The 11596-nt window shown below is 54.0% G+C and overlaps 1 protein-coding gene across 4 annotated transcripts; it reads left to right on the top strand.

The window, feature by feature from the left end:
* Positions 1–4035: 4035 nt before the first annotated feature.
* Positions 4036–7836, top strand: S1PR5 (sphingosine-1-phosphate receptor 5). 4 transcript variants are annotated; one of them, XM_073887660.1, is made up of 4 exons: positions 4262–4301; positions 4554–4713; positions 5070–5173; positions 5708–7836. In XM_073887660.1, exon 4 carries the CDS (start codon positions 5726–5728, stop codon positions 6920–6922), a length of 1197 nt encoding a protein of 398 aa, XP_073743761.1. In that variant the 5' UTR covers positions 4262–4301; positions 4554–4713; positions 5070–5173; positions 5708–5725; the 3' UTR covers positions 6923–7836. The 4 variants fall into 4 exon arrangements, with proteins under 4 accessions (XP_025718821.1, XP_025718824.1, XP_073743761.1 ...); XM_025863039.2 differs by lacking the exon at positions 4554–4713 and having other exon boundaries at positions 4258–4301; XM_073887659.1 differs by having other exon boundaries at positions 4554–5173.
* Positions 7837–11596: the final 3760 nt, after the last annotated feature.

Raw genomic sequence — 11596 nt, 5'->3', positions numbered from 1 at the left:
TAGTTTCTATTTTCATCGTTCATTCTACATTTATTTTTTTTTTAAGATTTTATTTATTTATTTGAGAGAGAGTAAGAGCGTGCATGGGCAGAACGGGGAAGGAGCAGAGGGAGAGGGAGAGGGAGAGAGACTCTCCAGCAGACTCTGAGCTGCTGGAGCCCCATGTGGGGCTTGATCTCATGGACCCTGAGATCACCACCTGAGCCAAAACCAAGAGTCAGACACTTAACCGACTGAGCCACCCTGGGGCCCCTCATTCTACATTATTAATTGGAAGTCTCCTGTCAGGGAGATTTGTCCCTTCTCCTCCATTTTTAAATGGATTTAATCATGTATTTTTAATCAGTATGGACTTGTGGACATTTATATATTTCATCGTTTGGGTTATAATCCAATACTATGCTTATTCACTTTATTCTCAGATTGTTCCAGCTTTGGCCAAGAGAAGTTCTTTCAGGTTGGCTCCTGTGTCCTTTCAGCTTGTTTTAAGGACTTTCTAGGAAAGTCTCCAAGCTTGGTATTCTCTCTGCCCTAGCCCTAGAATCAGCCATTTCTCCAGCCCTGGGTCCCTGCATTAGGAAATGGTATTTAAAGACCAAGACCCGGGGGCTGAGTGTACTCATTTTTTTTCTAGAGTATCAATGCTTCTGAACCTTCAGCAGACAGTGCTAGGGAATATGGGTGTGTTTACTAAGCCATGGAGAGACACATTTATATTTATTTTCGTATCTATCTTTTAAAAAAAGATTTTATTTATTGGTCGGAGAGATAGCACGCACAAGCAGGGGGAGCAGCAGAGGGAGAGGGAGAAGCAGGCTCCCCATTGAGCAGGGAGCCTGATGCAGAACTCGATTCCAGGACCCTGGGATCATGACCTGAGCCAAAGGCAGACCCTTAACCCACTGAGCCACCCAGGTGCCCCTTATATCTATTAAAATAAACATGTCATACTGCTAACCACAGTCCAGCACCACGTTGCTTTTTTTTTTTTTTAAGATTTTATTTTTAAGTAACGTCGACACCCAACGTGGGGCTCAAACCTACCACCCTGAGATTAAGAGTTGGTACGCTCTACCGCTCCACTGCCTAAGCCAGCCAGGTGCCCCCACCTTGCTTATTTGCAACTTCCTTCTGCAAGAGCATGAAACCTGGCTGTGAGGATCTACCATATGTACTTATTTGTTCAACACTAGCATATAAATAGTCCCAGAGCTATTAATCTGTACCCCTTCGAGCAACAAATTTACCAACAAAAAAGTACAGTGTTTCTGGCCAGGTCAGAGGGTTGTTTGAATGGGAAGACTCTGAGCTAAGCAAACAGGCCTGGGGTTGTGGGCCACACTTGGCCCTTGGGCCTCCAGTTTGAGATCCCCCAAACTGTGACTGCTCTGGTCTCTGGCCAGGGGGAAAGTTGTCAGTTTGCACCTCCCTGCCAGCCGCGTTCATGCCTCAGGATTGGTCTGAAGGGGGTGGAGAGGGCAGAATGGACAACGCCCCCCCCCCCCGCCACTGTGGTCCTCCTGGTCCTCCAGCCCTCTAGGTGGGTGGGGGTCTGAGGGGACCATGTTAGGCATTTTGTGCTCTTGCAGGCACTGACTCTGCTTTGAGACTAGGTGCAGACCAGGGCGGGGCAGCCCCTGTGTGAGGGCCCTGGGAGTAGAACCGGCTTGGTGGGTGTGCCGGCCCAGGCATGCATCAGGTGAGGCTGCCCCTCCCCGGGGAAGAGACCAGGCTTGACTGGGGGGCGGGGGGTGCAGAATGGGAGGGAATGGGTTGGGGCTGGTGGTGCTTGAGGCCCATGGGGCCTGAGCTGAGTCCTCTCCTAATTCCTCCTCAGGGATACGGTGGTGACCAATAATACCCAACATTTATTGAGCTCTCACTGTATGTCCTGGCTCTGGTTTTGTTTTCCTCATTCTGGTTTTGTTCTAATACCTTTCATCCTCAACCATATCCCTCAGAGTGGACACTGTTATTAACTTTCACAGATGAGGTCCCTGAGGCTCAGAGAGGGCATCATTTACCCATGGTCCTAGACTACAAAGTAGCTGAGCCTGGTGACAGACCCTGAACCCTTTATATTTAGATGACATTGGGGCAGAGGAACAGACAGGGTCTCTGCCTTCCTGGATCTGGGGGTCTGGGGCACAGACACACCCTAGGCCACATGAATAAATAAATAATCAAGGTAATTTCAGATGGTGCCAGATGCCATGTGAGATTGGGGAGGAGGGAGAGAGATCAAGGAAGACTTCTCTGAGGAGGTGACCAGCTGGGAAGGGTTGGGGGAAGGGTGTTCCGGGCAGACCTATCCCCAAGTGCAAAGGTCCTGAATTGTGTGAGGAACTGGGAGGAGGCCAGCGGGGCTGGAGGCCAGTGGATGGCTGGAGGCAGGGATGGCAGGGAAGTAAGTAAGGAGACACCAAGCAGAGCCACGGGGATGGTGGTGAGGACTTTGGCAGTTACTTTGAGTCACCTAGGGAGCCATGGGAGAATTTAGAGCAGGAGAGGTACCTGATCTGAGTATTAAGAACTGTGGCCACAGGTGTGGAATGGTGGATAGGGGTGGCAGCACAGAGATGTCCAGGCTCCTGACAACTGCTGGAGAAAGCAGGGTCCCAGTCTACAGAAAAGAGGCACTAGGAGGTGGGGGGTGGTTGGTGATTGGAGGGCCCTGGACAGCATAGAGCCCAGGGAGGTGTGAAGAGGCCATCTTCCCACGAGGGGTGTGGCTTCCCTTTTGCAGAAGGGGGTCATTTATCCAGCATCTGGGTGGCCCCACTGCGTTTGGGGAATCTTCAGGGCTCATCCCTGTGGCTTGGAAGGCAAGGTTGTAGAGCACCACCACCCAAGCGTTCCCCATTCCCCCATTCCAGCCCCACTGCCTGTGTCTTTGGTGGGAGCAGGCAGGAACCGTTCTGTCTCCCCAAGGAATGGGGTGTGTGTGTGGAAGCCTCAGGGATCCCCAAAGGGCTACATAAGGATTTGACCTGGCCTGGGTGCCCCTCACAATCCCTCACATGGGGGCACCCCCCAATCCTCCCCTCATGGCCCCTGGAACACCCTCGTGTCACCCATGGCTGAGTCAAAGGGCACCATCGCGGTGAAGGTCTCAGCTACCAGGCCCAGCCCCCCTTCCTGGCTGGAGCCTCTGGTCTGAGGGTGGGGGAGCTGGGCCTGGCCAGGAAACTCCTGGGAACTGGGAGTGGGGGTGTGGGGCCAGCTGGGACTGGCCCGTTGGAGGAGCGGAGGCCTGGGAGAGGCGTGGGAGAGCGACATAGACAAAGACAGCCAACGACTGAGAGAGACACAAGAGAGACAGGGAGAAAGACCCAGAGAGACCCGATGAAAGGGACACACACACAGAAAGCGAGGGTACACTCATTCATTCATTCATTCCCTGGGCGGGTAACTTATTGGGCCTGGGCTGTGTCCCGGCAGTGCCCACGACAGACGCAAACCCTTGCCTCCGTGGGGGCTGAGTGTCTGGTGGGGACACAGCCCAGAAATATGTTAAATGAGTAAATCACATCGTTGGGAGCAATAAGGGTAGCAGAGACGGGGTGGGGGGAGCCAGGAGGGCATATGAGCCCGATCTTCCTCATCTGGGGAGAAGGAGGTTTCCACCAGAATCCTACCTTCACCTGCTCCTCCCCAACTCCAAGCCCGGCGTGGGAGCGGGGGGGGGGGGGGGGGTGGGGGGGGGATGGGGAGGGGCCCGGGCCCCGGAGGCACCTGGACCTAACTGCTGGGGCGAGGGGACTGAGGCTATCGCCGCCCTGCTGACGACTCCTCCTAACCTGCGCTGCCGGGGGGGTCCGTCGCCGACGGGGCGTTCTTGGGGTGCAGCCCGGAGGCTCAGCTGGAAGGTAGGCGGGAAGTGGGCAGGGACCAGTGTCCAGGCCCCAGAGGACAGACGGGACCCCTCTGCTGGGGGGCGGGAAGAGGCTCAGGCTGCGGCCGCCCCCGCTGAGAACCTCCCCTTCCCGGCTTCTCCGGGTCCTCCGCCGCGACGGAGCCTCCCTGGGAGAGCAGTTCAGGCCCGGAGGGGGGAGCCAAGGGCTCGCCGGTGCCAGTCGCCGACGGGGCGCGCTCCGGTGCCGCGGCGGGTGGCACAGGCTGGCAGCCATGGGCTGGGTGCCCGGGCCCCAAGGGGAGGGGGCGACTGCTGGCGATCGCCAGAGGTCCGCGTTGTGGGCCCTCCCCTTCGCCGGCCAGCTCCAGCCCCGCCCCCTGAGCCGCGTCCGCTCACTCGGCTCGCGGCAGCGCGACTGCCGGGGGCGCACGACCAGGGCGCAGGGGTGAGTGTACTACCCTGGGTCTCCAGGTGCGCGGGGCTCAGGCCGGCCCGCAGGGGGTTGCCCTGACCGCAGCCCGGGTCCCCCTTGTTTGGATTTCCCCGGAGGCCTCAGGGGGCAGGGGGTGGTTTGGGAGGGAAAGCGGTAACTTCGGGGCTGGGGGGGGGGGGGGGGGGGGCGGGATTCGGGGTAGGGGCGCTTGGACTCCCCCGGCCTCGCCCTCTCCTGGCTACACTGCAAGCTTCGCTCCTTCAGTCCTGTTTCCAGGAAACCCGAGGCGAGGCGGGAGATGCAGAGGCTGTGAGCCTCTACTCGGTGTCCCCATCAGAGCGTCACCCGTGTCTGCATACATCTGATGCCTCCCTCCCCGCAGTGTGGCTGAGTCCGTGACTCCCGGGGGCTGTGTTTGAGCAAGGTTTGCTGAGGGCAGCCGATGCCGTCCGGGGAGCGTTTGTTCCTGCCCTGCGCAAATAAGCCCATTTCCCTTCCCAGGCCTCGACTTTCTCATCTATGAAGTGGGACTCGCGCGACTGTGTAACCATTTCTGAGTAGCTGTATTTGTGTTGAAACAAGAGAACCTTCGTGTCCGCTTCTTATGCGAGGAACTTTTGAGTCACAGCTTCCAGTCTGTAAACTGGGACGAAGGGGAAAGCTGTCGAGGGGATTAGAGGGTGAAGTCTTGGGCGGAAAATGTTATTACACTCTAATGACACGTGTAGCCCCTCTGCAAAAGCCTGTCTGTGCCATCTGGATCCTGTCTGTTGCCCTCAGGCTCTGCCTCTGTAAAATGGGAGGACAGACGGCTTTCTCACGGGGTTTTTGCGGTGGATGAAGGAGTGCGTGCAGCGCACAAAGCCCTGCGAGCAGCACGGGAGGTAGATTGTGAGGCTCTGGGCTGCAGGCTGGCTGTGGGTGGAGGTTGTGAAACTGGCCTGTACGATTGGGCTTTACCCTCTCTGTGGCTGAATTTGGGTCCCTGTGTGTCTCTGTCTTTGTCGCTCTGCTCAAGTGTGAATACATTTTCTGGTTTCCCTCACGGGGTGTGACTGTGTATTTTTGCTCTAATTTGTGACTGGGTGTACATGTCTTGGCAGCGTGTCACTGTATTCGTGTGTGCGTCCCTGTCTGCTTATGATTGAATCTGCCCCTGGATAGCCCTGATGATGTGTGACTTATGCGTGTCCCTTTCCTGGGGGACTCTGTCACCATGTCCCCTAGTGATATTCTTTGCGTGCCTTTGGGTTGGCCTGTCTCCACGGCCACCTCCTTTCCATCCCTAACTCCCTCTGGGCCCCGGGGTAAGTGTGGAGTGGTGGGTAGCGGGTGAGGGCCCCTTTCCCAGGGCTGCGAGGCCCCGCGCCACCGTGCCCGCCTCCTCAGGCCTTTTACTACACCTTACCTCTCCGCAGCCTTGGGGCAAGCGGCCCATGGAGCCGAGGCTGCTGCGGCCGGCGCCGGTGAGCGAGGTCATCGTCTTGCATTACAACTACACGGGCAAGCTTCGCGGTGCACGCTACCAGCCCGGCGCGGGGCTGCGTGCCGACGCCGCCGTGTGCCTGGCGGTGTGCGCCCTCATCGTGCTCGAGAACTTGGCGGTGCTGTTCGTGCTTGGGCGCCACCCGCGCTTCCACGCGCCCATGTTCCTGCTCCTGGGCAGCCTGACGCTGTCCGACCTGCTGGCGGGCGCGGCCTATGCCGCCAACATCCTGCTGTCGGGGCCTCTCACGCTGCGCCTGTCGCCCGCGCTCTGGTTCGCCCGTGAAGGTGGCGTCTTCGTGGCGCTCGCCGCGTCGGTGCTGAGCCTCCTGGCCATCGCGCTTGAGCGCCGCCTCACCATGGCCCGCCGAGGACCCGCGCCCGCCGCGCGTCGGGGACGCACGCTGGCAATGGCGGCTGCCGCCTGGGGCGTGTCGCTGCTCCTCGGACTACTGCCGGCGCTCGGCTGGAATTGTCTGGGCCGCCTGGACACCTGCTCCACCGTCCTGCCGCTCTACGCCAAGGCCTACGTGCTCTTCTGCGTGCTCGCCTTCCTCGGCATCCTGGCCGCCATCTGTGCGCTCTACGCGCACATCTACTGCCAGGTGCGTGCCAACGCGCGGCGCCTGCGGGAGCGGCCCGGGGCTGCCGGGGGCACCTCCAGCCGGGCGCGCCGCACGCCGCGCTCGCTGGCGCTCTTGCGCACGCTCAGCGTGGTGCTCCTGGCCTTCGTGGTGTGTTGGGGCCCCCTCTTCCTGCTGCTCTTGCTCGACGTGGCGTGCCCCGCGCGCGCCTGCCCCGTGCTCTTGCAGGCCGACCCCTTCCTGGGCCTGGCCATGGCCAACTCGCTTCTGAACCCCATCATTTACACGCTCACCAACCGCGACCTGCGCTTCGCTCTCCTGCGCCTGGTCTGCTGCGGCCGCCGCCCCTGCCACAGAGGGCAGGACGCCTCGCAGGGGTCCGGGAGCCCCGCTGGGCCTTCGGGAGGCCTGAACCGCTGGCTGCCCCCCGGCGTGGACGGCAGCTCCAGCCGCTCCGAGCGCTCGTCGCCCCAGCGGGACGGGCTGGACACTAGCGGCTCCGCTGGCGGCCCTGGGGCGCCCACAGCCGCCCGGACCCTGGTACCCGCTCCGGCCGCAGACTGACGCCCTTTGGCCTGCCAGTACCCTCCCCAAGAGCTGTTTTGCAGACTTTTTCTTTTTAAATAAAGGAATTTGTAGGAAAAGCAGCTGAAGATGGTGGCGGCGGAAGAGACGAAGGGAAACGTGTTTTATTTATGCTAAGCCCCACAGCAGTAAATGAAACAGACAAAAATCGCGGCCCTTGTAGCAGTGACATTCTGATGGGGGACACAGGCACTAACAGGGTGAGGACATCACGGATATAATTCCAGCTACAATACAGTGATGCGATGGTGGTCGGGGGATGCTTCTCTGCAGAAGTGGTGACTTACGATGTAAGTTGAGACTGCATTGCCCTGGGCACATTTGAAAGAAGAGCTTTGCAGGATGAAGGAACAGCAGTGCAAAGGTCCTGAGGCTGGAACATGCCTGTGTTTTCTCGGAAAAGCAAAGATCCTCTTTGCGGCTGGAGCAACAAGGGAGCGGGGGGGTGGGAGGAAACAAAGGCAGGAAAATGCTGGGGCAGAGTGGGCAGAGCCTTGTGGGCCCCGTCCAGGACTTTGCTTTTTCTCTGAGTGAAGTGGGAGGCGGAGGACAGACTTGATTTGCTTGAGATGTTCACAGATCTCTGTAAGGGTGAAGGTCAAAGCTAGAACAAGGTGAAAATGCCTGCACTGGCCCAGGAGAGCAAGGATGGGGCCTCAGACTATGTGGATTCTGAATAGATTTTGGAGACAGCAGGCGGGAATTACTGAGGAATTCAGTGTGGGCGTGAGAGAAAGAAAGGAATCAAGTTTAGAGGAGAGAATGCCAAAGACACGGCACCCTCAACTAAAATTTGACTGTGAGAAACAGCCAATTCCTATCTGAAAAAGATTTGAGTGTGGTGTCAGATCCTTCATAAAAAAATAAAAAATATAATAAAATAATAAGAACAATTACAGCTTTACTGCGTCTGGCTAGTCATCCCCACGGTGGTAGGCCCAGGACACACCTTTTCCTCACCCTCACTGCAACTTTGTAAGGTGGTTTCCTCACCCCGATTTGACAGATGAAGAACCTCCAAGCGGTGAGTACCTTGCCTGGTGTCTGAGCCAGGACACTAGCCCAGACTGCCGGGCTCCCAGGCCCTAAGCGGCGCAGGCCTTGTGTCTGGCTCCTTTGGAGGGGGAGCTATTCTGTGGATAAATGAGCTGACAGGTAAACACCTCTCTCTTAAAAACAACAACAACAAAACAAACAAAACTTCTCTTTTTTATACAACTTTAGCACTGCTTTGCATCTTGCTTTTTCACTTAATAGTATATCTTGGAATTGTTGCACACCCACAGATTTTGTACTGTCTTACTGTCTTAGTTGGCTCAGGCTGCCATAACAAATATCATTACCTGTGCGGTTGAAACAGCAGAAATTTATTTCTCACTGTTCTGGGGGTTGAAAGTCCAAGATGAGCCCACCAGCATTATCTGGTGCTAGTGAGGACTCTCTTCCTGGCTTGCAGATGGCTACCTTCCTGCTGTATCCTCTCATGGTATAGAGAAATCGAGAAGCTCTCTGGTGTCTCTTCTTACAAGGGCCCTAATCCCATCATGAGGCCACACCTTGAATGGCCTCATCCTCCCCAAAGCCCCATCTCCAAAGACCATCGTGTTGGGGGTTAGGGATTCAACATACAGTTCTTGTTGGGGAGAGGGGCTTGTGTGACAATTCAATCCATAGCACTAAAAAAAATTTTTTTTTTAATCAAGATAAACATCCATAAGGCAAATGTCTTAATCTCTTTCACTGGCTCTATACTATTTCACAGCATGGAAAGGAATTAATTACAACAGGATCCTATGGAGGGCCACGTGGGTTGAGTCCAATCCTTTGCCTTTATACACAGTACTGCAATAAGCATCCGTGTACATACATCCTCCTGCACGGGTACCAGTGTACCTTGGATAAATCTCTACAAGTGGTATCACTGGGTCACAGGGCCTATAGGTTCGATTTTGAGATAGGAGAGATTGCTTCAGACACATTCTAGGGAGGTGCGGGTTTCCGCGGAGCCGGGGCCACTCTGCGTATTTGCTGACTATGCTCTGGCGCCCCTTCTGGAGCAGCCCAGAACTGCAGCTTCACTCAACACCCCCTTCCACCCTCTGGCTTGGATTTAATCCTAGACTTGAGCAGGGATGTTGAATCTTTAAAATTCACTCCTAAGGCTGGCAGAATCTTTTCTTAGACCAACATCTTTTTAGCCTGGCATTTCCTTCGATTATTCGCCTAGTTTTCGTTTAGATGGACTCTTTTTTTCTTTTAAAGAAGATTTAATATAGAATATCTTTAGGAAACAGACTTCCCAAGTACGGCTGAAATTTGGGTCAGTTTATCATCTAGCTTTTCAGGAATGAATGTATATCACATATGGCAAGAATTATTCCTATGAGATACTTTTTAAAAAATTTTTAAATTTTTATGAAGCCATTTTATTAGAAAACTGAAAGCGTTGTATCCTTGATCGTCTCTTCAAAGATGTACAGTCTTTCTTAAAAAAACAATTTTAGGGGCGCCTGGGTGGCTCAGTTGGTTAAGCTTCCAACTCTTGATTTCGACTCAGGTCATGATCTCAGGGTCATGAGATCCAGCCCTCACTGGCCTCTTCGCTGAGTGTGGAGCCTGGTTAAGATTCTCGCTCTCTCCCTCTGACCCTCTCCTGCTCATGCTCTCTCTCTAAAAAAAATTATTTTTTATTTTTTTATTTTTTTAAAAGATTTTATTTATTTATTTGTCAGAGAGAGAGAGAGTGAGGCACAAGCAGGAGAAGTTGCAGAGGCAGAGGGAGAAGCAGGCTTCCCGCTGAGCAAGGAGCCTGATGTGGGACTCGATCCCAGGACCCTGGGATCATGACCCGAGCCAAAGGCAGATGCTCAACTGACTGAGACACCCAGGCGTGCCCCAAAACTTTTTTTAAAGATTTTATTTATTTATTTGACAGAGAGAGTAAGAGAGCACAAGCAGGGGGAGCAGCAGAGGAAGAGGGAGAAGCAGGCTCTCCGCTGAGCAGGAAGCCCGATGTGGGACTCAATATCAGGACCCTGGGATCATGACCTGAGCTGAGGGCAGATGCTTGACCAACTGAGCCACCCAGGTGCTGTAAAAAAAATTTTTTTTTTCATTTTTATTTTGAGGGGTGCCTTGGTGGCTCAGTTAAGCATCTGCCTTGGGCTCAGGATCCTTAATCTTAAAAAAAAATAAACTTTGATTCCAGTGTAGTTGCCATACAGTGTTGTATTAGTTTCAGGTGTCCAATATAGTGATTCAGCAAGTCTATACATTACTCAGTGCTCATCGTGATAGATGGACCCTTAATCCCATTCACCTAGTCCACCCACCCCCCACCCACTTCCTCTCTGGTAACCACCACTTTGTTCTCTATAGTTGAGAGTCTGTTTTGGGGTTGTCTCTCTCTTTTTCCTTTTTATTTTTTAAGGGGGGGGCAGAGGGAGAGGGAGAAAGAATCTTAAGCAGTCTCCTCATCCAGCATGGAGGTCATTGTGGGGCTCATCTCACAACCCTGAGATCTTGACCTGAACCGAAATCAAGAGTCAGATGCAAACCAACGGAGCCGCCCAGGAGCCCCATCCTTTGTTTCTTAAATTCCACAGATGAGTGAAATCATATGGTATCCATCTTTCTCTGACTGGCTTATTTTGCTTAGCATTATACCCCCTAGTTCTATCCGTTGTTGTACATGGCAAGATTTCATTCTTTTTTATGGCTGAATAATATAAATACATACCACATCTTCTTTGTCCATTCATCTATGGATGGACACTTAGGCTGCTCCCATAGTTTGGCTTAGATGGGCTCTTTTAAAAATATGCACATTTAGGAGCGCCTGGGTGGCTCAGATGGTTAAGCGTCTGCCTTCGGCTCAGGTCATGATCCCAGGGTCCTGGGATCGAGCCCCGCATTGGGCTCCCTGCTAGGCAGGGAGCCTGCTTCTCCCTTTGCCTCTGCCTCTCTCTCTCTCTCTCTCTGACTCTCATGAATAAATAAATAAAACATTTAAAATATAAAAATAAAAAAATAAAAATACGTACATTTAAAAATGAACTTCATATCATAATCAGCATAAATGGCAAATCCGTATCCCTTGCCATGAAAAATAACAATTGTTCCTATCTGTTGGGCACTAGCATTTGCATTTCGTCCTCCGGATGACCTAGCAGGTAGGTGCTAGTATTATTACCATTTTACAGGGAGGAAATTGAAGTGTAAAAAGGTTGAGTTATGGACCTATCCCTGAAGAGCTAGAGAGCGGCAGAGCCAGGCTTCAGACCCCTGTAGGCCAGCTTCACGCGCCTCTAGATTGGAGGTAACTAAAAAATAAAGACAAGGAAAAGCCAAATAGGTAAATAATTCAAGCAGGATCCTGCGACCACTGGACCATGAGGCCTAAGCTGTGTGGGGTTAAAGGGAGAAGAGCGGGGGACGCCTGGGTGGCTCAGACAGTTAAGCGCCTGACTTCGGCTCAGGTCATTATCCCAGGGACCTGGGATCGAGCCCCACATCGGGCTCCCTGCTCAGCGGAGAGCCTGCTTCTCCTGCCTGCCGCTTCCCCTGCTTGCGCGCGCGCTGTCTCTCTGACAAATAAATAAAATTTAAAAAGGAGAAGAGCGGGTGGGGGAGAGGAGCCACGCGCCGAGATGA

Source organism: Callorhinus ursinus, unplaced genomic scaffold, assembly GCF_003265705.2.
Source record: "Callorhinus ursinus isolate GAN/ISIS: 27379988/994484 unplaced genomic scaffold, GSC_fseal_2.0 scaffold82, whole genome shotgun sequence".
NCBI classification, from domain to species: Eukaryota; Metazoa; Chordata; class Mammalia; order Carnivora; family Otariidae; genus Callorhinus; species Callorhinus ursinus.
This window is presented reverse-complemented; position numbering and strand designations above follow the sequence as displayed.

Bases quoted from the DNA above. Each gene is read 5' to 3' on its own strand.
- S1PR5 (XM_025863036.2), top strand. From the start codon at position 5,726: ATGGAGCCGAGGCTGCTGCGGCCGGCGCCGGTGAGCGAGGTCATCGTC.